Source organism: Branchiostoma lanceolatum, chromosome 3 (assembly GCF_035083965.1).
Source record: "Branchiostoma lanceolatum isolate klBraLanc5 chromosome 3, klBraLanc5.hap2, whole genome shotgun sequence".
In the NCBI taxonomy this organism is placed as follows: domain Eukaryota; kingdom Metazoa; phylum Chordata; class Leptocardii; order Amphioxiformes; family Branchiostomatidae; genus Branchiostoma; species Branchiostoma lanceolatum.
The window spans coordinates 5099856-5127754 of NC_089724.1; the positions used below are offsets into that span (position 1 = coordinate 5099856).

The 27899-nt window shown below is 40.8% G+C and overlaps 1 protein-coding gene across 8 annotated transcripts in view; it reads left to right on the forward strand.

Moving 5' to 3' along the window:
- Positions 1-8985: 8985 nt before the first annotated feature.
- The window catches only part of LOC136429815 (MAP kinase-activating death domain protein-like), a 57985-nt gene continuing 39071 nt past the window's right edge, over positions 8986-27899 (forward strand). For 4 of the 8 annotated variants that reach the window (XM_066419797.1, XM_066419795.1, XM_066419796.1 and 1 more), the window contains exons 1-9: positions 8986-9197; positions 13324-13472; positions 14609-15094; positions 22169-22310; positions 23107-23265; positions 23842-23982; positions 24678-24791; positions 25808-25888; positions 27661-27827. In XM_066419797.1, the coding sequence (XP_066275894.1) occupies positions 13345-13472; positions 14609-15094; positions 22169-22310; positions 23107-23265; positions 23842-23982; positions 24678-24791; positions 25808-25888; positions 27661-27827 (1418 nt within the window). In that variant the 5' untranslated portion in view covers positions 8986-9197; positions 13324-13344. The remainder of the gene's footprint in view (positions 9198-13323; positions 13473-14608; positions 15095-22168; positions 22311-23106; positions 23266-23841; positions 23983-24677; positions 24792-25807; positions 25889-27660; positions 27828-27899) is intronic. The other 4 variants (XM_066419800.1, XM_066419802.1, XM_066419794.1 and 1 more) reach the window with 3 other exon arrangements.

Here is a 27899-nt window from a genome sequence, read left to right on the forward strand (position 1 = left end):
AAACTGTAATACAAGAATTGTGGTTCACAAGTAAATACATGATAGACAAACAAGCTATAGCTAGGAGAATTTCTAAATCATCTTAAACACATCGGTTGACGGTGAAGCGATTCGGGTGTTTCTACTTACTAAACCATACATGCAACTCAAACCCGAGTCTTGGTTATCCCCAAGGTGTGGGGGTTTCTCCAACAAGCGGTGAATAGTACGAGTAGTTAGCCTCGGTTACTGCCCTCGCCGGATAGATTCTTTCTTCAACAACTGTTTTCTGATAGCTAACCGGTTTTCTGACGGCTGTTGAGATCTTGTTTACCGAGGACACCATCTGATGCTAACACGGGAAGCCTGGATCTCCATACGCCACTCATCCCTGTCCTCCAGTAGCGTTCGGAACTCTGCCGTACTGCTGAGTCTATCTTTAGGATATCGATAAGAGCTGTGCGTCGTCTTCCTGGCGGCTAGTGAGTTGGTTTTCTAGACGATGAGTCGTTTCACGCTTGCCACCAGCCCAGGGGACATGTGACACTCAGTGCCCAGCAAGCTCCATTCTCTTTTCCCAGCGTTGATATCTGACGGTCAGAAACCCGGTATCTATCAGAGAACTAAACCCGGTATCTATCAGAGAACTATCCGTAGTGTTGAAAAAGAACATGTCCGGCGAGGACTGCAGCTAAGCTAAGCGGAGGATAGGCAGGTAGGATGCTCACCTGAAGTGTTCTACGTGAGAAAGCGGAGAGGGGCGATGATTGAAATGAACTGCGGTCTTTCCAAAAATCTTTCGCTGCCAGAGTTTTAAACATGCTATGGATCTCAGAATGATTACACCGAAAATAGGTTATTTTGAACATGGTAATTTTGGCATGACAATTTGCGTTGATTAGTTCCCATGACGTCACTAAGGACCAAGAAGGGCGACCGATGGTAGAGGTCGGGAGGAGGGAGGTGGGTATGAACATTGGACCGGGGATATGGTGAAATTAGAGGAGATAAAATATATGGGTATGAAACTTGATAAAATTGGAACGCGAACCACCAAATTAAAAAAAAACACATCTGTATTCTCTTTCTTCCCTTTTACTCACAACTTGATCCTGACCAATCCGTGTTTGCCTTCAAGTAGCCTCCACATAAGAAAAGATAAACTCTTGCTTTCTATTTCTAGTGAAGTTGGACTTAATCTAATGTCATGGATTCATACAAAGTATTTACACAACTGTTTTTCACATTGGATTTTCATCTTATTCGCATTTTTGCATGCCAAGAAACGTTCTTGGATACTTATCAAGGCCGTATTTCTGTACACAACATGCACACTAGCTATTTTTTTCTCTCCCAAGGTTAATCTAATTATCACGTTCCAACAGCGTAACAACTGTAGGATTGCCCTAATTTCTCCCTCCTGGTGACATTTACTATCTAATAGCTGTAATCAGAGGCTTAGAAGTCGGTTGCTACACGATAAGAATTCGTGCGCAACTACTGTAAATTCAGAAATGTTTGCGGGGCTTTAATTTCGCGGTAGGGAGAAAATGGAGTGTTCGCGGTGGTTTTGAGTTCACAGTGGTTTAGACCTCTAAACTTAATTATACTGAATACCAACTGCGTAGTATACTCCAACCTTCCTGCGTGGAGGAGAGGTCGTTGCGAGGGATGAAATAACCTTTTTAGACCTTCTCTTTGCATGGCAGTGCAGTGAACTTAAAGCAGAAGTATTCCACTGCAATACAATTGTGTACCGCTAGGCTACCCTCGTGTACGCAGCCATACTTGCAAGGAAACCTCTAGCCTGAATTCAATCAAGCCTCTTGTGACCGCTCGCGGCCCTGTAACCACCTCGCAACCCAAGAGCTTGATGGCTATGGCCGCTAACTCAAGGGAATCCTCCTTTCTAAATATGGATAATCTATGCAGCCGTCGTCAGCCCACAGAGCTGCCTGACCAATCCAGACTCTAGTTGCTAAGGATCTATTGCTGTTGCTATCCAGTGATTGACAGCTGCAGATGTCTGATCTGCAGGTGGTAGGAAGAGAGTTTCACAGGCCGTTTCTCTGTACTTTGAACATTTTTCGGCAGTCAAGTCTTTTCTTGTTGGATTTTCAAACTTGGTTTTTGATGTGGGAGAAACATTGTCTGCCTCTAAAGGAACAGATAAACTAAGTAGGTTTAACATCCCTTTTAACCGGCTTGGATACATCTCATTTCTCACCCTCCCAACATCTGGATCTCATTTCCCATACCTTCCTCCCTGTCTGCCTGTGTGACAGCTAACAGACAGGATAACAAGGTAGTTTCTATGGCAATGGGAGCCTAGCTGAAATCCTGCCCTATGATTGGTGTTACCATTTCTGATAACAGCTCTCCCGGCTTAGAGCAACCAGAGCACAAACTCCGCGGGGTGGGGAGAGAAACCCCCGGACAGCTAGAGTTTGCGTTATACAGACTAGGAAACCTCCGGTAACGTCGGAATGATTCTATTGGCTCTCCCAATCGACAAGGCGTTTGGACAACAACAACAAAAATGATTTGAGCGTCCAGGCCCTCGATAATACAAAAACACTGTGCAAATACGCGCATGAAGCCGATTATCCTTGCCAATGTAAGGATCTGCATAGCATCTGTCCCGACCAAGGGTATGACGTCATCCAATCCACGGTCCTTGCGTTGCACCATGTGATACTCTCCAAGCAGAAGTTGAAGGAATCCAGAGAGCGTTACCTTCTTCTGGTCGGTACCTTTTTTTAAAGCTGATCCCTGAATGGTACGAAACAGAAAACTGGTACATGTAACAATGAAGTGAAGGTAATGATCTATCCCTTGTACCTCTGCTTGGAGGGCACCGTGGGGATGGCTGAATAAATAACTGCTGCCATGCTATGATCAAACGTGTATAATATTAAAATTGATTGCCAAGTCATTACAATCCAATTTCCGCGGGGAAAGAAAAAAAGAAATCGTTAGATCTGCCAGGTTACATTCCGTCCTTGGTGCTGAACATTGTGCTGTAATGCTGCATGTTAAAGCAGAAATGTTTGCGTGGTGGTTTTAACTTCGCGGTGGTTTTGAGTTCGCGGTTTTCGCGGTGAACTCTAGCTTTACCGTGAACTTAGAACCACCGCGAGAGGTGTTTCCATTATGGGACTGTAGCGCTGCTATTGTTTCAAACGCGAATTTAAAACAAACGCGAACGCTCAAACTTTCTCTCTACCGCGAAATTAAATCCCGGCTAACTTTCATTGTGCAATCAGAAGATTAAGTACCAACCTTATCATTACGCTAGGCCAGTCTTCACAGCTCTATGGGATAACAGTTTACACTATTGCCTCATGCTAGGATTGTTTCATTTTGTAGTTGCTACGTTTACATAATGTTGATTTTATGAGCTGTCATTGTGCAGTCAGAAGGTCATGAACAAAACTGCTTAATCATTGTCACGATTGGTCAGGCTTCACAGCTCTTTGGGACGAAATCATTAAATCATTGTATATCATGTTAGGGTTGTTTCATTATATATTTCCTACGTTGACATGATTTTGATTTGATTTACTTTCATTGTATTACATTACGCAATCATTCCACTTTTTCTTATATTTCTGTTGGATTTTTTTGTCAGTGTTTATCAAAATGTTATATTGATTTGTGTCCGTACACCCCCATTCCCCCCCCCCCCCGGAAAACTGCTTTTGTGGCGCTATGTGCTTTATCCAAGCAGAGGAATGGGTTCGGCTGACGTGATTTTAGGCGTTTTTGTCTGGATTTCTATTTTGTCCCGTTTACTTCATGTCGCCAACCCACACGTACCCGTTCCTCTGCTTGGATAGTAGCTATGCGCATCATTGTGACATAACGAATAAATAACTGAATAAATCTGTCTGTTATGACACCTTTAGTAATGTACATAATGTGTCATCATGATAGATATGATTACCGATCCAATACCTCAGGTCGGCGTGGATGATGGAACATGATGGATATCTCCCCAGCTGACGTCACGTGACGTGTGATGGGTGTCACGCGTGTTCTATTCCTGGAACTCGCCGAAGATGATATAAAAACGTCACGAGAACGGAATTAGCGGGAAACGAATCCTGTTCGGAGGGGATGTGCGGCTCACTGCCGGATCAACTCCGGGATTCGGACAGGATCGATAAGGCCACAGTAAGTACATTTCATGGATGCCATCATTTTTTGAAATATTTCAATTAGTCAATACATACATACATACATACATACATACATACATACATACGTACATACAGATGAAAAAGACATAGAAAACAGGTTCAGACACAAATTTTAACCACGTAACCAACGATAAATAATAGATACTACGTATACAATAGATGATATACATATGAATAAAAAAATAGGCATTAATACAAATAATATCAAATTGTATGAGGAAAAAGAAACAAAAACAAATGGCAACAATTGACTGGAATGATCTCAAATAAAGTACAGAAGCCATCATTTGCAGGTTTCGAATATCATGCGGGAGCGTGAAAAAACAGAACAACCAATGTGCTTACATTTCCAAACTAGAGACCATATACGTTGTAACACAACATGGTATCACAGCTATTGCTCTTTTATTTCTATGTATATTGTAATTTAAAAAGTGCAGAAAGTGGCTCTAGTGTTGTACCCATGCCTAGTATCACCACATCTACACTGAAGGCTAGCGAGCACACTAGAGTCGCATTTACAAGTGTGGGAGGGGAAACAATTTTTTTTTAAAATCAAGTGAAAATCAATGCGGGCGTGGATCTCATCCATAAAACATCATTCTTCTGGCCTAATGAACGCGTTAGCGGCGGTTTCTGACTGCGCAATTTCCCGTCCCTGTGTGAATGGAGGCCAGTCATGTGCCTCCAGTGACGTCAATGGGAGATGGAGCGGCTCGTTACCGGAGCTGAGACGGGAAATTGCGCCGTATATCTTCCGCACGTCAGCATCAGACACGTTATCCTCGGCACGGTAGATCCCTCTGATTGCTTTAGGAGGTCAAACAAGCTGTATCGTATAACATCGTATAATGTGTATAGGTATAATGGTGTCGCTGGAGAAGAGGGATGCCCAAAGTGTGTGGGTTTCAGATTCGCAACCTGTCATCCACCCTAAACAAATCCACGCGAATGCAACCGTGTCAAACCTCCTCACTCCGATGTAGGAACTGACACGGTCATCATACTCGAATATGTATTTGTATCTGTACTGTATATGGATATGTATCTGAATACGAATAAAGATCACGAGTGATTGTAACACATCGTATAACATGTACGTGAGAGGGACAGTGTAAAAGTTAGGAAAGCAGGTAACACACGGGGTCAGTGGGGAACCGTATGTTTAATTCAATGTGATGTGATGTGTTGATTGTGATATTGGTTGATATGTTGATTGCTGGCAAATAAAGAGGGGGGAAAAAAACCGAGAAGGGTGGAGAAAACTGGTTTCCAGATATTCTGTGGTGCCCCAACAGTTAAATACTTAGTCTAAGGGATAGGAGAAGAAGAGAAGTACGACGAAGGTATTCCGTAGCCTCCATAGCAGGCTCTGAACCGGCCTTTTTGGGGGCTAAATAATACACCTTTTGCAGCCAGCTCGTAACCATCAGCCACCCCCGTAACCATTTTACGGGGGCGGCTGATGGTTACGAGCTGGCTGCAAAAGGTGTATTATTTAACCCCCAAAAAGGCCGGTTCAGAGCCTGATTTGGAGGCTAGGTATTCCGGGGGTGTTACAAACCCTTTCCACTAGAGATTGCGACCTCGCTGTGACCTCTGAGTGACAAAATGTTTAACAGATCGGCCAACGAATTTCATAGATAAAGAACTTTTTTTTCATTACACTGTTAATGCAGAAATGTTCGCGGGGATTTGACTTCGCGGTAGGGAGAAAATGGAGTGTTCGGTGGTTTTAAGTTCGCTTTTGAAACAATAGTAGCGCTACAGTCACACAATGGAACGGCTGTTCCCGGTGGTTCTAAGTTGGCGGTAAAGAGTTCACTGCGAAAACCGTGAACATAAAGCCACCGCGAACATTTCTGCATTTACAGTATGTTTACCCCTTGTATCGTATTCCAATTATGAAGGGTTACACAAATCCAATTTTGGTCGCTGTATGGTCGCTCAGTGATCGCCGCCAAGTGAAAGGGGGCCTTAAGCCCCTGTCACATTTGTGCGTATATACAAGCCCGCATGAGTAGAGTATTAACATGTTTTGGGTTTAGGTTAAGTTTGCAGCCGAAGAAGTCATTCCTTTGGTTTGATAACTAGGCTGCACAACGGTGGGTCAAAGTAGAAAAGAACTTCGTTCCTGCAAACTTCATATTAAACCCAAAGAATGTCCATGCGCAACTCATACGCACTTGAATATACGCACAAGTGTGACAGGGCCTTTTACATACATACATACATACGCTCAGCCGTATCACGGCCTGTGTTACGTTAAGTGCCTGTGTATTGATTTTATTCCGTGTCCTTGAATTGACGTCGGTTCTTTATTGCTCCCATTACTAACATGATAAAATCAAGGTTGCGCAAGTAGGTTGGAAGGCAAAGAAGGGGCACTGTGTTATTTGTCATAAGCAGGTCAGTTTTCATTCCCGGAGAGAAATGAAATGTTGACAACCGTACCGTTGAAAATTTAAGATTTTTTGTTGTTTTGTTTTTGCTTTATCAAAAGGTATGATTTTATCCGATCGATTTGAAATTACGCTAGTCGAGACCGAATGTCTTGCAGGACTGGAGGGAACACTCAAATAGAATCAGGGTGGCGCCGCAACCGAAAGCCTTGGACTTATGTTAACTTAGCTCACATGAAATGAACATGCGAAAGTTCATGTTAACGTCAAGGTACAGACTGCAATCTGACATGCGATTCTGCCGGTAGAGGTCCCGATCGGAGTCTGTGAATTTAGAGGTATCCACGTAAAAGGCAGTCAGAACTATCAAACTTCGTTTCGTGTCACTTTTAATCCATGAAATCTATTATCTATAAATGTGAGACCGACTGAATACATTCCTAGCATAAAAATCAGAGACTCTGTTGACAAAGACTACGATCGGGACCTGCATACCGGTAGAATCGCTGATTCTGTCAGATCACAATTTCTACCCGGGTATCTTTTACATAATTATTCATGTGGATGGTGAAATTTGTTGACAGTCTAAATATTTTTACTATCGTGAGATTTGCTGGCCCATAGCCTGATTTGATCGAGATCGGTCTTGAAAAAAGCCTGCGTATTAAGTAGTCTTGTACTGCCTTACTTACACTTACTATGTTTTTTTAGTGGTTTTTAAAAATCTTATTGCATTTTCACATAAACAAAAATAATATCATAAAAACAAAAAGCATACTATAAGGAACATAAATACCACGGATCCCGTCAATGCATAAACATGATATATAACCGGAAAGGAAACTGAATACAAACCACATATATCGAATTGGTTAACAAGGAAAATAAACATAAACTCGAAACTTAGCTATCCCGTCCCGTGACAAACACTCCCGCAGCTTGCATCTATTTTCCGCACAATCAGCACGTCTGTCATGGTCATGTGCCAGAGACCGCTCGCTGAGTTTATGACGTCAATGGCGGGAAGCACTTAGCCGCTTCCACAAACGCGGGGGCGCGCACGGGCGTACAACAGACGTTGACCCTGTAAGTTGAAGTGCTTATTTTGAAAGGGCGACTAGAAGAGTGGTTGGGAAGGCTAGGCCCTTGGGATTTCATGTACAATAAGATATACTTAATGAAGCGCAATGAAGTATCTGCCTTATTTGACTAGTGCTCAACATACCAGCTGAAAAAAATTATAAATTTCAGCCAAATAGGGAGAATAAGTTTCTGAGAGTGTTTGGCGTATCATTCCCAAAAAAGGAAAAAAAAGGAAACGTAGATAAGTTGAGTAGAAATTGTACAATTCCATTGCCTTACGAGACACACGAATATACCTACATACTTATTCATCTGTTAATATATTCATTCATCTGCTGGTACTCTAAGTCACTGGTAAGAAACTGGATAGGTAGTGCGCGTGCGGAAAGCATTTAAGGCAGGCTAACTGGATATGTGAACGAGAAAGTGTGTGTCACTTGGATATCTGTTCTTTTTTCATTGCTTTCAAATTACAAAGCGTAAGTCCTGAAATGTTAAACATCCGATCATTTCCGTGCTGCCCTATAAGTCTCTTCTAAACCCTTTAACTCCCTCTAGTGTTTAACATGCTTTTATAACAAGCTGTTGATGTAGTCATGAGTGGTACTTTGGGCACACAAATGCCAATGAGAAGGTGTCTCATTAATTTGTAATTTGTATCGTCAGTTCCAGGTTCTCTAGCGAAGGTGTGGTGCTAAATATAGCGTAAACCACTAGACGTTGTGACGTCACGTTATTGTGTGGTTCTCTGAGTACTTTGGGTGTAAGTAAATTTGCGTTCATGAGTCATTTCGCACTTACATATTGTATCTGTCGCACGGCTTTTAAAAGTGTGCAAACACATATGTGGCGTTTGGAAAACCCAAAACGGGCGAAGCCATCAGAGAGGGGTAAATAAATTTAAACATGTCTGATATCATTTGCACCACAAGCACTTGACGTAAACAATGGATGTTATGCGGTAACGTTAACTCTAAATGATGTAACAAGCACAGAGCCATAAAATAATTCGTAATATAATATTTTGGTAGTCAAATGATTCTTTTTTTACTGTTCTGTTGGTTCATAAATTGAAAAAAATACTTTCAGTTATCTTGCACTTTGTTTTTGATTTTCAATATGGACTTTTTCGGTGAGTGATCTTTAGTATCTACTAGCAAGATTTTTTTGCATATAAGATCCAAATATACCTTGGTTGAACATCATATTACCATTAAGTATGCCTATGAACGAAATTTATGAAGAAAACAAAGACTGTAAGATGATCCCCCCGTCAGCAGGTGTAACCCCCCGTGTGTGCCTCCAGGTGGCACGTTCCGCGGCAGGTCCCGGATGTTACAGTACACACCTCTGCAAGATGGCGCCGTCAGGGTTTGGGTGATCGCCACAATTATTTATTTCCAGACGGAATCGAAGCTTTTTCGCGTCGCCCGCCGCAACAAACGTTACCTATGCAAGAAAGGATGAGAAGCGCGGAGTGTCTCTTCAACCTGGCGGGATAACAGGTGTCAGAAGGAGGTAATTTGATACGGTAAGGGCCTTATTTGCATCCGGGTTTCCATTTCCAGCGCTGCGTGCTAGTGTCACCTTCAGTATCGTCTGCTCGACCTGTCCGTCACAGGAATTATGTTTGGACATCCCGATTATCCGGAAAGTCCACCGGACTGTATCTAGCCATTTTTACATTGGAATTACACTAGCTTGATGTGTAAATCGTATCAGAAAGAAGGCAATGATAATCATGTGACGAACGAAAACGAAAGGCTGAGATACTGGCAGCCATTTAAAAACATATCCGTGCAAAAACGCGAAGCTCGCAGTCAGATTTCCGCGCACTCGACCGACCGATCTGTCACTCTTAAGGATTACAAATTGAAACAGGGTCCTGTTTGACGCAGGAGGGGCATTGTTGTTAGTTGTTAGCTTAGCGGGCAGGTCGGTTTGCGCAGGAAATGTCGGGCTGGTTGTGAGTGCGGAAGCGCCCCGCGCGCTCTGAAGGACATCATGAAAGATTCACGAACCGCCCTGCGAATCGAACAAGGTGACGCAGGGACGTGACGTCATGACGTCGCCACGCTGCGACGCTAATAAAAAAAACGACCGATGTCTTGCCGTTTGTATATACGTTGTCTGTTAGTTGCAAGACGACTGCAGGGCTCGAAAGTCATCTTTGCGACGCTGATAAAAACCCGAACCTGAAAATTTAGGCGCACTGAAAGAATTTTGGGTTTGCGGATTCGATGGGGTGGTCTACAGGGTTGGGCTAGTGGGGTGGGCTACCTCAGCATCTACCCTTTCTGGACCTCAAGGCTGTGCATGGGGGTTTGGCCTCTTATGGAATTTCCTTGAAGAGGATCTGGGTCAAGCTGTGGGTGGGCTAGAGGGAAGGTAACAGCACCAAGACTGGTAGAAAAGCCATTTATCATAAACAAACTTCTAAGTACTCAGTATACAATTAATTAGGATTTTAGGGAAGAGGTACAAGGGGAAATAAACTGGAGGTTGCATAGAACAGCTAGGGAATGAGAGAGCCTTTGTTTGACAAAATTCAAAACATATGTCTCACATTTAGACTAGAATGTACCTGAATGCATGTGCTTGCATACAATGTACAATGTATTTGTGGTTATGTGTGTCAGTGTGCATGAGCGTGGGTTGGAATGTTTTAAGTGTGTGTGTTTGTACAATGTATAGAGTTGCTTTTGTTGCTCATTTCTTTCTTGCAGCCAGAATGCTACTGTCCTGTTGGCCTGACTGAGCAGTATATAAAGGAACAGGGAACATAGTCCTCCATGTTTAAAAATCTAAAACTGGGGATAACAAACTCCTGCACGATGTAAATGTATGCAGTATGCTCACTGCCCACCTCCACCCCCCACTGTAGCATCCCCAAAGCAATATGATCCTTCAGCAAAATAAAGCATTCTTTCCGGCCCTCCCACAGAGTGACCCATCTTTTCCTCAAGGAAATTCCATTCAATGCTAAACCCCCATGCACAGCCTTGAGGTCCAGAAAGGGTAGATGCTGAGGTAGCCCACCCCACTAGCCCACCCCTGTAGACCACCCCATCAAATCCGCAAACCCAAGAATTTTGGGTGCTCTACATAAAACGTAAGTAAAATGTCAGCAAAACGTAGTTACCTTGCTGAACTTCAATCTTTATTTCTAACTTCAACATTCCAAACAAATCAAACACAGTATTGCTTTTTTGTGTACAAATTATAGTATCGTAAACCTTATAGCCTATAAAAGTCTCTAGGTTGACTGTTGCACCCACAGTAAAAAACAATTAGATGCACAGCTCCAATTTTGGGTGCACCTTGCACCCAGTATTTCGTGTCCTGTATAGCGATGACTGTAAAATGTGTAACGCAGAGCGGGGGCACTGTTACCCTTAAGGTATACAATCATGTAAATTGTGCTCCTAATTGTAAGCTCTGTCCGCGAGAGGTAATCGAGTGTGTTCTCCACAGTATGATGACGAAAGATCGGCCTGAACCGGTTTTTCTGCCGGATGTCACCTGCATTCCTGCATACCTATGGTGCAGAAAAGGGGGTGTGTGTCATGTAAACTAGTTACCTTCCCCGAGAAGGTTATTGTCATTCATTTCGTCCTGTATTTTGAATTGTTTTTGAAAGAGAATAGTGCAGGGGATCACATATAGAAATAATGTTGTGGTTTAGATCACGTACCAGTCAGATGCATGAGTGTGGTAAAATTGTGTTATGAATAACAAAAAAAACAATTTTTTTGATTAATTTGATGACATTTCTGCAACAAATTACCTAAATACATATAGGCCTACTAGTAGCCTCTACCCGAGGTCTTCCGACAGGGGTACGGATTGTAGAATTCGGCATAAAAAGGAATTATTGGCCGGGAGAGTCAGTCCATGGTAAGGTTAACATTCTCCCCTCCGGCCAGTCAATCCCTTTGGTAGCCAAACACCCCAGGCAAATTATTCTCCCCATTATCCAGTGAAGTCACTCTGGTATAGAGACTACACTACTAGTAGGTTTTAGCTCTCAGAGACCTCTAAATTTGCAGATCAAAATCAATGTCTGTGCTGTTGCAAATGTTTCCTGTAAAGCCAGGCACATGTGGCCTCAGGGCATGTTCAGAAGGAGGGCTGTCTCCAGGACCCGTCCTTCCGTCCCGGGAGGGAAATTTGCTTGTTGGGACAGAAAAAAAATCAACCCCTTATGTCCCCAAAATATCAAATTCATGAGATAAAACTGATGAAATTGTATTTTTTTAAGCTTAGAATGACAAATTTAACAATGAAAAATTAAAAAAATCGGCTCCCAAACAATGAGTAGGACAGAAAAAAATTTAAAGCTGGAGACAGCCCTGTTCAGAAGTGAACAGGGCAGGCAGATGTAGGCAGGGGTGGTGAGGATGGCAGGAGGAAAAATCTAAATATCTTTTGTATACATTACAAGTTCCACATGCTGCCTTTTGCTTTTGTAGCCTGGGTGCCATCCGATTGAAAAAGGGTACTCGCTACCCTGAAAAAGGGTAGCAAGTGTAGGCGGCCCGGTAATAATCGGATGGCACAGAGGCTTTAATTTGGGCTCTTCCCCCCCCCCCCCAAAGATTATTGAGTATTAGTAGGGGGATGGAAGAGGTCTCAATTACTAGCTTCTGACCCAACCCCATGTCTGATCCAGCCTTTTTTTACACAGCAGCCCGGTCCAATCCAATTTCATTATTTTGCCCCAACCACCTGTTAAGTCCAGATTTTATTTTTACCTACCCCCCTGTCCAATCCGGGCATATCTATTTTTACCTACCCCCTGTCCAATTCAACCACTTCCGCCAACCCCCCCCACCACCTTCATTTATTAATACATTGCTGAAATTAATTGCAGCTGATTTTTTATGTACATGTACATGTATATCCATTCATCTTCTGTGCTGTAGAAATAATGAGAAGTGCACCATTCAAACAGAAAACGTTGTGACCATTAAATTTTACAGCTGCTTTTGCAGATTGGCAGTCAGAATAACATGTTTGTTTTGTTTGTAGCCAGTGTCGTATATTTTTGGTATACACAATAATTGAAGCATGATCAAGACCTTGAGAGAGTTCAGTCATGTGAATAGGGCAGATCCTTTGATTCCTTTGTCAGAGGATATCGTATGACACAAAAATGAAAAGGAACATCTGTTAACATGACTGGAACTTGTAGCCAGTTTGTTCAGACCAGACAGTTTGCAAGTTGTGACTGTGTCAGTCATCTTTTAGTAATCAATAAATATAAATAATGATGCTGCCAGTTCAATACTTGTACGACTGACGTTTTATGATTTATGCACAGTCATATAAAAGGTCTAACTTTTACTTGATACTTATTACTGTCATTTTTGGGCAAATTCTAAAACATGTTTCCCCATTTGAACCCTCGGGCATAGAAATTTATTTTGTCTACTGAAAGGGTTTAATGGGCCGGGCTTGCTCCAAAATGTCACCTTTTTCCCCTAAAAAAGATATCAATGCAAATCTAGTTCTAAAAGGGAAGAGTGTTAATTGGGTGTGTGGGGAAAGGGGAACTATATTGCATTGGATAAGAAACCTCCGATAAGAAGTATATCCAGGTTGGCATATTTAAAAAAAAACTTAATGTCAAACTTTTTTATTTTTCCAAATTCCAGTGAGAACAGACTAAACCAAAGATGTCGGGAAGTTTAGCAGGAGGCAGTCAAAGCCACTTCTGCCCCAGACTTCTGGACTACATCGTGATTGTGGGAGCCAGGAACCCCAATGGAAACAGTGCCGCACAAACTCCAGAGCTGCTACGAAGGTAAACATGCTCACAGTTTGTCTACTAGTAATTACAATTTTCATGACAGTTTCAAATTCTTAACCTTCTCCCTGCTGCCTAACTCTGTAACAAATATGGAATTGGGTGCCAAACGGCTACTTCAGAGTGCTAAAAGGTTACTACTTTTTTCTTAAATTTTCAGACACTTTTTAAAGCGTTGAATGGCTACCAGTATTTGAACATTATTCCCTATTTCTGAGTAGTTTTATGAATTGAAGAAATTTGCAGTGCTTAGTGAAAGTTGATGGGAATTGTTTTGTTTGGATTAGTTGCTGTTTGCATGGGTAAATAACAGTGAGTCCATTTCAATCCTAGGGTGACAGCCTCAAAGATATGTTAACCCCTCCTTTAGATTTGATACTCAGATACTTTCTTGTTAGAATCAACTTAGATTGAGTGACTGTTTAAATACTGTTACAAATACTATTTGGATTGTTCCTTATTTCAGTAGGTAGTGATCTGCTATATTCTGCACCAGTCCTACCATTATTGAAACAACAAGTTCTATAGTAACGGTTGCATGTATGGTTTCATTATTTATGCACCATTTGATGGATTGAGGAGACTTGTAGCAGTGAAAGTTGATGGGAATAGTTTTGTTTGGATTAGCTGTAGTTGTTTACAAACACTGATGAGCCGTGTGATTAACTTGTGTCAACAGTCTGTGAAAACATGCTGTGACAGGGTTTAGATTTGTTATTTTTGGTGAGATAGAAACCTTTGAACAGGAGAAAACTAGATTGTTCTTAAAACTAGTAGTAATACATTGAACATTATGACTGCATTTGATCTAATATTAAAAATTACTAGCAATAGTTCTCTTTCTATGTTTCGTGGTTGTAGGATAAATGGTGAAGCACAGATGGCCATCAAAGGGCCATAAAATCTTCTTCTGTATTTGCATGTAGACTTTCAACTGTAACAAAACTAGGTTTATATCAGGACTTGTCCAATATTTTTTTGTCTGAAGAAGAGTTGCATTTCTTGAAAATATTATCATCATCCTCCTCCACTGGTTTCTGCATCTGCTGTCATGGGAACTTCCGGCAGCTGCATTCAGTAATGAAATATTATGCGTTAACAAATTTTGTCTCATAATAATTATTACTTTCCAGGTACCCAGTGGAGGACCACGATGATTTCCCCCTCCCCCCGGACGTTGTTTTCTTCTGCCAGCCCGAGGGCTGCATCAGCGCCGGTGTCAAGCGCGTTTCCTTACGGGAGGACAACTCCTTCGTCTTCTCCCTCACCGAGAAGGACTCCAACCGCGTCAGGTTCGGAATCTGCATGAACTTCTACCGCCCCTTCGAGAAGAGGAACTCTACCGACCACGGGCGCAACTTGTCGGGCGAGCAACAGACGTTACAGAAACCCAGAACTGAGTCGATAGACGGAGACGACGAGGGAGAGCCGCAGACGCACAGGCGGAGGAGGAAGCAGGGCCGCGTGAGGAACAACACGCTCACGTCGCTGTGCATCGTCAGCCACCACCCCTTCTTCTCCACGTTCCGAGAATGCCTGTTTATCCTGAAGAGACTGATCGACGCCTGTAATCAGAGGACTGGGGGGAAGAAAGTGGGCGCAGCCAAGGGAACGTTTAGGTAAGGAATTTGTTCTTATTTATAAGCCTTGTGTTACAACGTGTGTGTTTTGTGTTTACATTTAAACTAAGTGCTGTACATAGTGACAAGCATTTCAATAAGTCTGAAAGCTTTTTGGAAAATTTTGGATGATGTTAACATGTTAGAAAACTGTTATGTGTGTCTCTCTTCAAAGTTAGTCCAAACGTCTGTCAATGACCTTTGGCCGAATTTGTTTGTGGCCAAAATTTTCCAGATAACGAAGTGTATTTCTTGCATGAAAGCCTGCCTTGTGACATTTTGTACATTGGATGGGATGCTCTACCTGCAAAAATCAACCAATCCCTAAAAATCATGTAGTGATTGAGAGGGCATTGGACATATTCCAGCCATTTAGAGCTCACAGACTCCTTGGGTGAGCAGTTTTCCTTCAGTCTGTGCGGTCAGCTTCAGGAACATTAGTGGTTATGGTATAGACTGAAAATTGCTGTCTTATCTTTCTCTGGTATTCTGAATATGCCGTTGAACAAGTGTCCAGTTCCAGATAATCCATGGAGCTTTTAGTACAGATACCCTTTCCCCAAAGTGTTTTTTTTTGGCACCTTGACATAATGCAGACTCTCCTGTATACACATGTGTATGAAGCATGACCTCTATGTACATGACTTTAATGTTGTCAGAGTCCCAGGGCGAACATTTGCTAGTCAGTGTGACATTTTTCTCTCCTTCAGTCTTTTCTTGGAGTCTTATCATGTGGGTTATGGGTTTATGTTGGTAATGCCAGCCTTGTCTTTAAACCTTAACCCTGGTCTGATTTGATTTGATTTTGCAGTGAAATTTTATTTTGGCCCAAAAGAAATGCTATGAAACTGCAGTATGTTATAATTTTATTACAAATTTGGTCATCATAGTATTCATACTCTGACTTCTCAAACCACAGGATTGTCCCCCTTCTTGAGTGCCATAGGAATAATAATGTTGAGAATACTTTATATTTTAGAATAGACCAGCCCAAAAATTTATAATCAATAACCAGTGTAACAAAGTCCTTGACAGGCCTGTTGACCTTGTGTACCAGGTCGATGTACATAACACAGGTTTTTACCAAGTCTTGTTGTTCGCATCTTACATGTATTTGTACAGCCGCTTTTCATAGATTGCCTACTAACTATAGTATCGTACATACCGGTAGTTTCATCATGATGGTAGATCGATGATTACAATATTCTTATTTAACAACCAAAATTTGAAATTTGAGTACCAATGTTTCACTTCTCCAGCAGTATTATGCTAATGACCTAATATGCAAACACACTTAAGATATAGTTGCGGAGATCGTTACTTCTTTACAAGTAATTTATAATTCATTACGCCTAGAATAAGAAAGCAGGGTGGCTGTCAAAACATCTGCACTAGTTCAAAATTTGTTTGTGAAATAAGAACAGGAATATCTATCAGCCTACTAGTCTGTTTCTTGTTGACATTAATAGATGTGCACGTATATATGTGCGTAAGGGGACATGTTATGTTCTACACTAAATGGCAAAGTGAAAATATTGAAATGTGTTGCCATAAAGCATGTCTGGGTTGCGTTGGCACTGCTAATTACTGACAAACAGCTACTCTAAGTACTGGAAGGGGAACCCAAAGGACAAGCTTGTACTTTATCTTCAGTCAACTACACGGAGCCTAACTTAGTAACTGTATTCTGAAAGGGTCTTTTCTGTCCAGGCTCTTCCCTTGTACAGGGCTCACAATACTTTTTTCTGTTTTCTCCAATATTGATGAGAGTCACATATGATGATGAGACGATATTATATGTCAGGTGTCTTTTTATGATTGAACTTTGTAACAGTTATGATAACATCATTCCCTTTCCAAGAATCACCCATACTAGTATACATGTATGTCAATAAGAGACCTTTGATGATCAGCAGGTAATAAAGGGGAGTGGGTATGGAAATCCTTCTCTTTCATGACTGTACCAGGATGGGACCAGGTACAATTACCTGTTGGCTGGTTTAATACATTATGTACATATATTATATGCTACTCATATTAAGACACTTCTACTATCATGAATATTAAAATTGGCCTGCAATATCGTTATCATATTAATTTGTTTTACCTATAGTGTACAATAGCTACTGATTTGATGCCTTGCTTCTTGGGTGTGTCACCCAGCAGCCAAATGAAAACAGTCACATGTACATTACGCCAGAGTGTTTGCTATATCGTTTGCTTTTTATTCAATAATCATATTGAGGAATTAAAGAAAAGTGATCTCAAACCAGTTTAGCTTATTGAAGAGCTTATTAATAAGTACTGTACATAGTGTCTGTCTTCTCTGTCATGAAGAGAAGACAGACGCTATGTACAGTATTTACAGGTTCATTATTGTAACGGGGAAATTCCCCTAGCTCTTTTCGACAAGCACAATAAACATTGGACTACGGATTAATGTCCCGTCGTAAGGACTGACACCCTTTCCGGTAGCGTGCATGCGTGGTGAGCAACACAGCAGAGATCAAACTCACGGCTTCTACTAAGTTCTAGTTCCAGAGGCAGGGCCAATGTTTGAAAATAACCTAGTGATTGACATATTTGGTCATATTGGCACAGAAAATGTTCTTCAGAGCTCTATTTTCCAGTGTGTGACCGTCCCTTTACTGATTGAATTTTATCTGCCCAGAGGAGAAACTGTTGCCAGGCACAGTGCCAGTTGTCCACTCAATCTGATTAGGCCACACCATTTTAATTGCTTGCTTAACGGATTTAAAAAAAAAATGCTAGATTGGAAAATCAACATGAAAACAGAATCTCTGAGGAAAGTTTGTACTTTGGTGCACACAGTTTCAAGGAGCGAACAGGGTCAGGTGCAAGTTTTCACCCCAGCCTTCTGTTTTCATGATGTCCTTGTGCTAAAATTTAGAGAAAAAATCCGTTAACCAAGAAATTAAATTGGTGTGGCCTAACATTAAGCACTGATGAGCAGTGTGGGCAAATTGAAGCACAGGTCCTGGAGAAAAACCCTCCTGGCAGGCGTGTAGTCGGCCTGACCTTGTGTGTGCAAATGGCATGAAATTGGAAACTGTTTTTGTGTAGATAGGGTTTCAGATAAGGGCATATTTAAGGTACCTGTACCTGGAAATTTGTTTATGTTTTTGTGTAGAGTAGATAAGTTTTCAGATAAGGGCATGCATAAGGTACCTGTTCCTACAAAATCGTTTAATATGTTTTTACGTAGATCAGGCTTCAGATAAGGGCATGTATAAGGTGTACCTGTACCTATAAAATTGTCTTATGCGTCTTGATCATGATTCATCTGTCGGTCATGTCAACTTCCTTACGGTTGAAAGAAATGTTGGAACTTGGACATACAGGGGATGTATAGCTAGGCCTTGAACGTTGCAGCTTCCTTAAAGTCCTCTTCAAGATGACCACCTGTCCAAAGCGACAGTTTTTCCCTGGTCCCCTGGGTGGTGGCTCGGTTAGGTTTGACTGTCTTTACGATACTTATAGTGTAGCCAATTTACGAATGGTGACAGTCACTGCTCAAGTCCTCTTCAACCACCTGTCCAAAGCGACAGTTTTCCCCTGGTCCCCTGGGTGGTGGCTTGGTTAGGTTTGACTGTCTTTACGATACTTATAGTGTAGCCAATTTACGAATGGTACACGGTAGCCTGTACATGTACATGTACGTGTGCGGAACATCAATGCTAGTTGGCCCAGGTGGGGATTGTGCATCTTAATCATCTGTTGCTGCGACCAGTTTGATCTGGGTGAAACCGGCTGCCAGGGGAAATCCATGTCATTCCTCATTTGTAGATCCGAAGTCTTTTGTGCAATAAATCAAAGGTTAAGGCTGCTCTGTAGCAGCTGTATGTATGACTAAGAGTCAGAGAGGAATGCCTCTGGGTTAGTGCCAAATATGGTTTACTGAGTGTGCGGTAGGAATATTGAATGTAATAAACTGCATGAAAAATTGTATGGAAAAAACTATGATATGTATGAGCTACGTGGATTTGAAGATGCCTTCTTCACTTTTTTATCTCACAACATTTATATCATATAATTCATGATATTATTCATATCTTCTTCTTTTCTTTTCTGGTATGAGCCTATCAATTTCTCTTCAAGTTATCTTCTTCATGGCACTCATGAAACAACCAGAGCCGTATGCAGCAATGATATCACCCAATGGCATGTAATCTGTACTCTATTGGGTCTTCTACTGTATCTGTTAATCTTCTGACTCCAAGGGCATCTATCTGGAGACGTTTGTAGACTTAGATATACAATCAATGCTATATAAATGTTGAAGTACCTTTAAGTAACTGGTCAGAAATGACCCAATAAAAAATCCACAGAAAAACATTTTTAGAACTGGCCAATCTTCTGCCAAGTAACTTTTTAAAAGTCATTTCGCCACATGACATATTTTATGCAATTTGCCTGATAGATAGTCCTCTGGATCTGTTGAGGGTGACAATAACTTGTTTTTGCTTAACATCTTCCATATTATGTTCGGTCTTCTTTGGTGATTCTTAGCTCTCGGTTTATTATGCATATGGTTGCCACCCTCTTGCATTTTCACCCAAGGTTCTTTATGGTCTTTGCCTCAGACTGAGACTCTCCAAGGCCACTGAGTTTAGCAAACTGCGAACGAGAAACTTGATCCACAAGTTTTGAACTTCTTAATGAGGCATACAGTCAGGCATGCTTGAAAGGCCAAAATGGCCATTAGGTTGCATTGTGATTTTGGATGAGGCCGTAAGTGGCATACAACACACTTAAGTTAAGGCCCTGAAGTTATTAGACAATGTTAACAGTTTAAAAAAATAAAGATTAGCTATTAAATGTAGCTTATATTGTATTGAATTTGATGATGTCATTGCTCAAATGATTAGGCTGAAGGATTGAGATGCAAATTGTTTTGGAGACTTTCCGAGGTTTGTATATTATAAAATCTAATGTGTTAAAAAGGACTGATGTTTTTCGTCCAATTCTTATCTTTGGTTTAAAACTTACAGAGCTGTGGGATTTAATTTACTAGTCATGTGAAAGGGGTTAAAAGTTGAATCTGAGGATTGTTTCAAACCAATCTCAGAACAATCTTCAGATTCATAAAAACAACCTTCAGATTTTTCAAACCAATCTCAGAACAATCTTCAGATTCTTTTAAACAATCTTCGGATTCTTTGAAATAATCTGAAGATTTTCTGGAAAAATCTTCTTTGATTTTCTAGAAAAATCTTCTTTGATTTTCAACAATGCATGACGACCCCCCCCTGGGGTCATTATGATCCATTAAGTGGCTAGGAAGTTGTTCACAAGATATCAACTTGTAAGTATAAGCTGTCAAAGGCTACAAGCATTAGTCAAAAGTGCAATAGAAATTCCAAAATTAATCTGGAGGGTGTTTAGACTAAGTAACTAGATCATATCTCACCAATCTTCAATTGACAGAATCCAGTATGTTGTAAATCATATGAAATTATGATATGGCCCATTCATTTTTAGTAATTTTACCAGGCAGGCATATCCTTGGAGCAGATAAACTTTTGAAATCAACACAAACAACACTGTCTCCAAGCTCTCTTTACCTGCCATTAATCTGCCAACAAGGGGACAGTTTTTTTTCGCAATATTTCTCTTCTACATGCACTACAAAAAATGGCATTCTTGTTCTTTCTTTGTTAAAGAAAAGTTATCTTCCAGAAAAAGAACTATTCATAATGCAAGAATAAGGAAAAGTCAGTGATGACGTTAATTTTTTTCATACTTAATACTGGCCTGAGCACGTAGGCAGGCAGGCAGTAATATAGGTCATCGTTCTCTGACCAAGTTGGGTTTTTTCATACTCATATGAATAGAAACCTCTAGATAAATTTTCTTGCTGTTAAAATTCCTCAGTCTGTGGTGCAGAATTTTATTTAGCTATATGTACCTCTGCACATCTCCTCTGTGTCCTGAGTGACCTTACATGTCAGAGCTGCCGGCTGTTGAAGAGTGATTGCGCTGCCCCGGCGCACGTAGGGGTGTAATCGCTGTGTAGATATCCACTCCAGCAGTTACCTTAATGGCCATAAAGGCCGTGTTACGGTGCACACATGACCTGGGCAGTTATATGTACAGGCCATTAATGTAGCATTGGACCACACAAAACTGTAAGATACATGGATGGTTTGTGCTTGTTTTTTCCATAAAAATCATGAATAAAGATTTCGGTCCTCCTTTTTTTTATCGCAAAGATTCTGCACAGACAAAGAAATACCAGACAAAAAAAGTACCTTGGATCCTGACAGTAATCGCACAGAAATGTTTTTAAATTGTACATGCAAACAAACTTAATGTTTTAATCATACCAAACTCTCTCCTGTTTTTAGCAAGTAGCATATTAGTAATGGTCCAGAAATAAATATTTTTTGAATCTATCATACTTTGTAATCATAATTAGATGACAATCATCCTCTAGAGATTCCAAACCTGATTTTTCATGCTAAGAATTTGATTAAAAGTCTATTTTGGGTTTCTGTGTTGTACAGAGAATTATTTCATTGAGAATGTACTGAATGTAAAATGATAGGGCAGCAATGTTACCAAAAGGGTATTTGGGGTTGGAAATATTTTTCTCTGCACACCTGCACTTGTAGGTACTTGTAAAATTACCTGCACAGACTGGACATACATGTAAACCTGCACTCCTCAATCAGATATTTTTAAAACTAACTTACAAATCAAACTAATATTAACCATCAGAGATCATCTAACTTGAAGTTCATAATTTAATTCTTTCTCTCTCTCTATAGAGCTGTCTCCCCATGCAGGAATTCCATTTGGGGCGTACTTAGCCCAGTGGATACACATGTATGTTACTGGACATTACAAAGTTGTATTTAGAGTAATGATTTATTTCTCTTCCCGTGCAGGAATTCTGTGTGGGGCGTACTAACTGGTACCCGGACGGACGACAAGGCGAACCCTAATCCTGTGGTCATTCCCCCTCCCAGTAATGACACAAAAGCAGTGGTTATAACCTAAAGTATTGAGATTGAATAATGACTTTTTTCCTTTCTCTCTCTTCCTGTGCAGGAATTCTGTGTGGGGCGTACTAACGGGTAATCGGACGGACGACAAGGCGAGCCTGGTGACGCACGACGTGCGCGAGCTGGAGACATGGATCTGCCGACTTCTCAGCGCGCCGGTGTGCATCCCCGGGAAGACACGCGTCGAGGTCTGATCATGATTTTTTTAAAATATTCTTTTACTCATTTCATTCATTTATTGAAATCTAGATAGCTTGGTGGCCCATTAAGTTTTGGCAAATGGTTTTTCAACGAGGTCCAGACTACATAACAGTAAAATCATCAGTATAACATCATCATCATCATCATATCGGGCAGCTTGCCCGGACTTGCACAGTATAACAAAGAAAATAAAGTTGAACAGAACTGTCAACTGATTTTTTTTAATAGTCTTTTACTAATTTTATTAATTTCTTGAAATTTCAAATAGTTGGGTGGCCCATTAAGTTCTGGCAAATTGATTTTCAACGAGGTTCAGACTACAAAACAGTAAAATCATCAGTATATCAGTTTAACAAAGAAATTAAACTTGAACAAAACGGTAAAATATGATAGTGTTGCACAAGAACATTGGTTTTGAAATTTCTCCATAGTAAGTATGGTTTTATTGAGAACACAACTTCGTATCACTATAGTCGCAGCCCGAAGGCTGTATTGATGTTATGATATTACAATATATGACTGCTAGCGATAGAAATAGCAATCAATATTTAAAATAAATTTCAACGAATCTTAAAAATAGGAATACTAAAAATAAGTCAAAAACAATCAGTTTGGCAAAAAAAAAATCAAGAATGGATTTTACAGTGCCAATGGCTCCTTTTGGCTTCAAAGAGCGAAATAGGGGCTAAGTAAAGTCACGTTTTGGACCCAAAAATCAACTTCCAATTTTTGCAAGGATAAACAATGGTTCAAATGATAAACCAATGACTGTTTACTCCGCAGGTGTCCATCCTCCCCACGGAGATGCAGGCGCCCATGGCCTTCGCCCTGCCCGACGCTCACCGCTTCTGCCTTGCCGACTTCCCCATGCACCTCCCACTGGAGCTGCTAGGGGTGGAGACCTGCCTGAAGGTGCTGACATGCATACTTCTGGAACACAAGGTGGGTGCAGGAACACAGAGATCTCCCTAAAGAATGGAACAGTGGCACTCCTCTATCCTGTCTTAATCTCATCAGCTCCATCCTGTTGATTTTCAAAGTGAGGGTATTTCTTCCAATATTTCCCCAGCTAAGCCTGTAATTTTGTTCAAAACTGGATATTTCAGAAGTAGAGCTGAAGTTGCAGTAAGTGACTTCCATTTATGTCAGAAAAAGGAAAATTGCATTTAACTTTTAAGCCGCTCTCCTTTTGGAGGGTGTGCGCCCCCCTCCAGACCTCCCCTCTCACAACACGTACATTTTTTTTTGTATCCTGTGCTTGGCACCCTCCCCCCATCCTGCTCTATATTTCTGGGCAGATTTCTCTGGGAACAGAAGATTTGAAGTTGGGGAACAAATGTTACTAGACGTTACAAAGTTGCATATATTGTAATATCATACAATGTGTTTGTGTACATTTTTTTAGCAAAATTCCGTTAACCAAGAAATTAAAATGGTGTTGCCTTATAGTGGATTAGAAACTAAAAGCCTAGCAGTGATTTTGAGCAGTTCTCTAACTCTTTAATCTCGTCTCTGCAGATTGTTCTGCAGTCCAGAGACTACAACGCCCTGTCCATGAGCGTGATGGCGTTTGTGGCGATGATCTACCCGATGGAGTACATGTTCCCAGTCATCCCCCTCCTCCCTACCTGCATGAGTTGTGCAGAACAGGTACAAAATGTAATGATTTAGTATTTTTCCAAACAAGGTGCTGTGCCCTAATACAAGTCATGTACTTTCAAACTCATTGATTTCACCCTCTTACACTTTTGGGAGCAGCTTCTGCCAAAGGTGAATAATTCAGATTTAACTCCTACTGACCATGCAAGGGCACATGTCCAGGCTACAGTCTTAAACAGTGACTAAGTGTGTGTGTATTACCATAATTTCACCCATAAGTATGTGTGTATTACCATAATTTCACCTAATACTTTCAAACTCCTGGATTTGGCCCTCTTACAACAGACCATGCCTGAGAGCACATGTCCAGGCTACAGTCTTTAACACTGACTTGTCTTACTGTAATTTCACCTTCAGGTCCAAACCAAATAGAAGGTCCCATCTTCATGTCTATGCACTATTCTGGCTCATCCATCCTTCATACTTCAATTTACTAATGATAAAAAAGAACATAAAAAGAGCAACTTTGGAGTTAACTCAGACTACTAATTTTTGTGTGTGAAAGTTGTTTTGTTCCATGCTAAACTTAGCATTACGTCTCAGTCTCTATTCTTTCAACCAGTTCAACAGGAAAATCATGTTTTTTCAGCTTGATATCCAAGTCATGCTTCTAGTCCTTTGGGCTGGATTTAAAACTGTGACACAACCTTAGTGGATGGAGATATCCAATTGTAGTCACTTTCCATTTCCCCCAGCTGCTGCTAGTCCCGTCCCCGTATATTATTGGAGTCCCGGCCAGCTTCTTCCTCTACAAGGCAGACTTCAAACTGCCTGATGATGTCTGGCTCATAGACTTGGATTCCAACAAGGTTAGTCTATCCATTAATATTGTTTTTACTTCAAATAACTTTCAGTGTTTTAGACTTAGACTGCACAAATGTCTAAGAGATGATCATGGTTTTGTATGGCAAGATGTTTTCCCTTGTATTGGATGAAAAACGTGAAATTTGAAATATGAGCTCTTACTAGTACACAGAGTCAGAGTTTACATGCTTTTAGTTTCCTTATCTACCTTTGTCAGGAAGGAATAATTATGTTTTCAGTGTTTTTGGACAAGAACTTAAGAACGTGTGAATGGATCCGTAGTATATTTTGCAGGTGGGTTAAAGGAAAAACAAATAAGTTTGATTAAAGGCCTCCTTGCTAGAGATGTTACTGTAACAGTTACAGTAGTAAAGGTCATTTGGTGTAATACAACCAGCTGCTGTCGCACCGCGTGAATGCAAAGCTGGTGTTTTATGCTGAAGGGCGGTTATTCCAGCTATATAGATACAGGTACACATGTAGTAAGTAACTTAATAAGAAATCATGGCTTTTTGAAAATTAAAAATTAAAAAATTTGAGGTGTGACCAGACTTTTGATGTTGTGGTACAGAATTATAGAATAATCTTGTTGCCGTGTAGTGCCATTGAAGCTGAGGGGTCCATTAATTACAAGGGACAAGAAAGGGAGATAAGAAGAAAAGAGATCTTTCTTGTTAAATCCGGGGATCCATCATTTGAGATTATTGTGTCATGCACATGGGGCAGTTGCCTTATTGAGGTCACCTGCACGCCGAATGGCAGTCGCTGCAGACCCTTGCGATTCAGCTCCACTAATTGTGCGCTCCTCGTAATTCAGCCCCTGGCTACAAAGAGAGAGTAGTCAGCCTACCCAATAATAATAATAATTTGCAGAAGACAGGGAAAGGCCGGGAAACATTCAGTAACACAGATTTATCCATAAAACGTTTAGATAAGAATTTTGATGCATAAGAATAAAGTTGAACTTCAATAAACGACAATGTTTTGTTTGTGTATTTATAATAATAATGCCTTCCCTCAGATCACAGTCCCGCGCTGTGCAGATGAACTACCTCCCCTCCCTGAACCGGAGGGTACCCAGCTGAAGAACCACCTCAAACAGGTGAGAATCACAAGCAAGTAGCCAAGAACTGTTGTCACTTGATTTGCTGTGTCACTCTGTCAAGTTTTATAACCATCAGTTAGTTTTTACTCCTTGTTAAGGCTCTTTAAGGATTTTGGCATGGGTCAAGAAATATTGCCTGCTTTGCTCTGTCACCTTGTTGTTAAGTTATTATTATATAATAGTTATCATGATCAGTCTTTGGTTTTTACTTCTTGTACAGTTGCCCAGGCTCTTTTAGGATTTTGGCACCAAAACTGGAAATTTTATTCAGAACATGATTTTCTCAAATGTTTCTATTTATGGCAACTTCTTAAACACAATTTACTGACATTCTATCCAAATTCTACCGCAAAAAGGTGATCAGTACAAAGCATATTCGTAAACAAAACTAGCACATTCCCCAGCAGATTTTAGCACGTTTGTATTATTGCACAACCATGTCGCATTTCCTCTAAATATTGCTATTCAGTTCAGTTCAGTTCAGGTCGTCCTCATACGAGGTGCCATTCACAATGTCTAACCTTACATATAGGCAATTGTAATATCATGGAGTCCACATTAATTATATCCACATTAATAAACAGGGTAATTACACATCCTATATTGTAAAAGGCGACCAATTTTTGCCTGTTCTTGACAGTATGTGATGCATGCATTCAGTGCCATGTTTAATTTTGATACATGTGTAAGCTTTAAATTACTTTTTTTCCAAGTTGTATTTTCCGTTTGTGTACATTTTACACTGTGACTGTGATTTTTGTCTCTCTCATTCAACCATTCCACCATGACCACCAGGGTCTAGATGTAAAGCGGGTATGTAGATTCATGTCTGTCTCTACACTTCTTCCCATCACCTTTCATTTTCTGTTGCTCTCAGATCACTTCCTCTTCCTCTATTGTGTTATTCCAGGACTGGTAATGCTTGTGTGTGAACTATAATGTGCATGACAATCTTGTTTCTTCTTTCAGATTTAGATATAGAGCAATTGAGATGTTTGTGAATCCTGATGTTTTAATTGTAGTATAATTAGTAGAAAAAAGTACAATTTTCTGGTTGCCCCCAGCATTGGAGTGCCAATCTCCGCCCCCTTCCAGACCCTAAGCCAATACGAGCATGCCCCTATTCCACTTAACTCCAGGTGAAACTTATAGCCTTAACTTCTTAACATTCTGCCTAATCTTGTATCACACTCCCTTGCAATACACATGACTGAGTGTACAAAATAAAACTTGGTTATGTATTTCCATAAAAAAGGCATATACATGACTTGTACTCTCTGCATATATCCTAAATGTAGAAATTCCACAAAATGTCGAGAAATTCGGTCAATCTTCTAGTAGTACTTTAATTTGTGTTATAGTCTTCCCTTAGGCTTTGACAAATACAAATTAGAAGGAAATTTAATGTGTCCTAATCTGTATGCAAATTGCCCCTTTCCCCTCGACAGGCCCAATAGTCTTCAGTATGATAATCTGTTTGAAATCCCCCCTCTTTAGGCCCTGTCTAGTATGAGCATGGCCCTTAAGCTCAAAGACAATTATCTTTAGTAGAACACTAAACTTTTTTGAAATCCCCTCTCCTCAGGCCCTGTCCAGCATGAGCAAGGCCCCTCAACTGTTTGATAACTAAACACCAAACTTCAGGTTGAAAGTCAACAATTACCAAACTTTTGTAGATGTAACAGAAGAAATGTATTATGAATCCCCTCTCCTCCCTCCTTAATATCCTGTACCCTAATCTGTATGAAACCCCCCTTCCCCTTCCATAGGCCCTGTCCAGCATGAGCATGGCCCCTCAGCCCATCCTCAACCTGGACAAGGTTCAGGAGGAGACCCTGGCTGTGCCGGTGAGGAACGCGTCCCCGTCAACCCCTGAGATGGGCTTTAACCCGCTCATCTATGGGAATGATGTGGATTCTGTGGACATAGCAACCAGGTCAGTCATCAGAATATACACGGTCTTACATGTACATGTATTTACTGTAACAGTTACAATAGTTATGCTTCT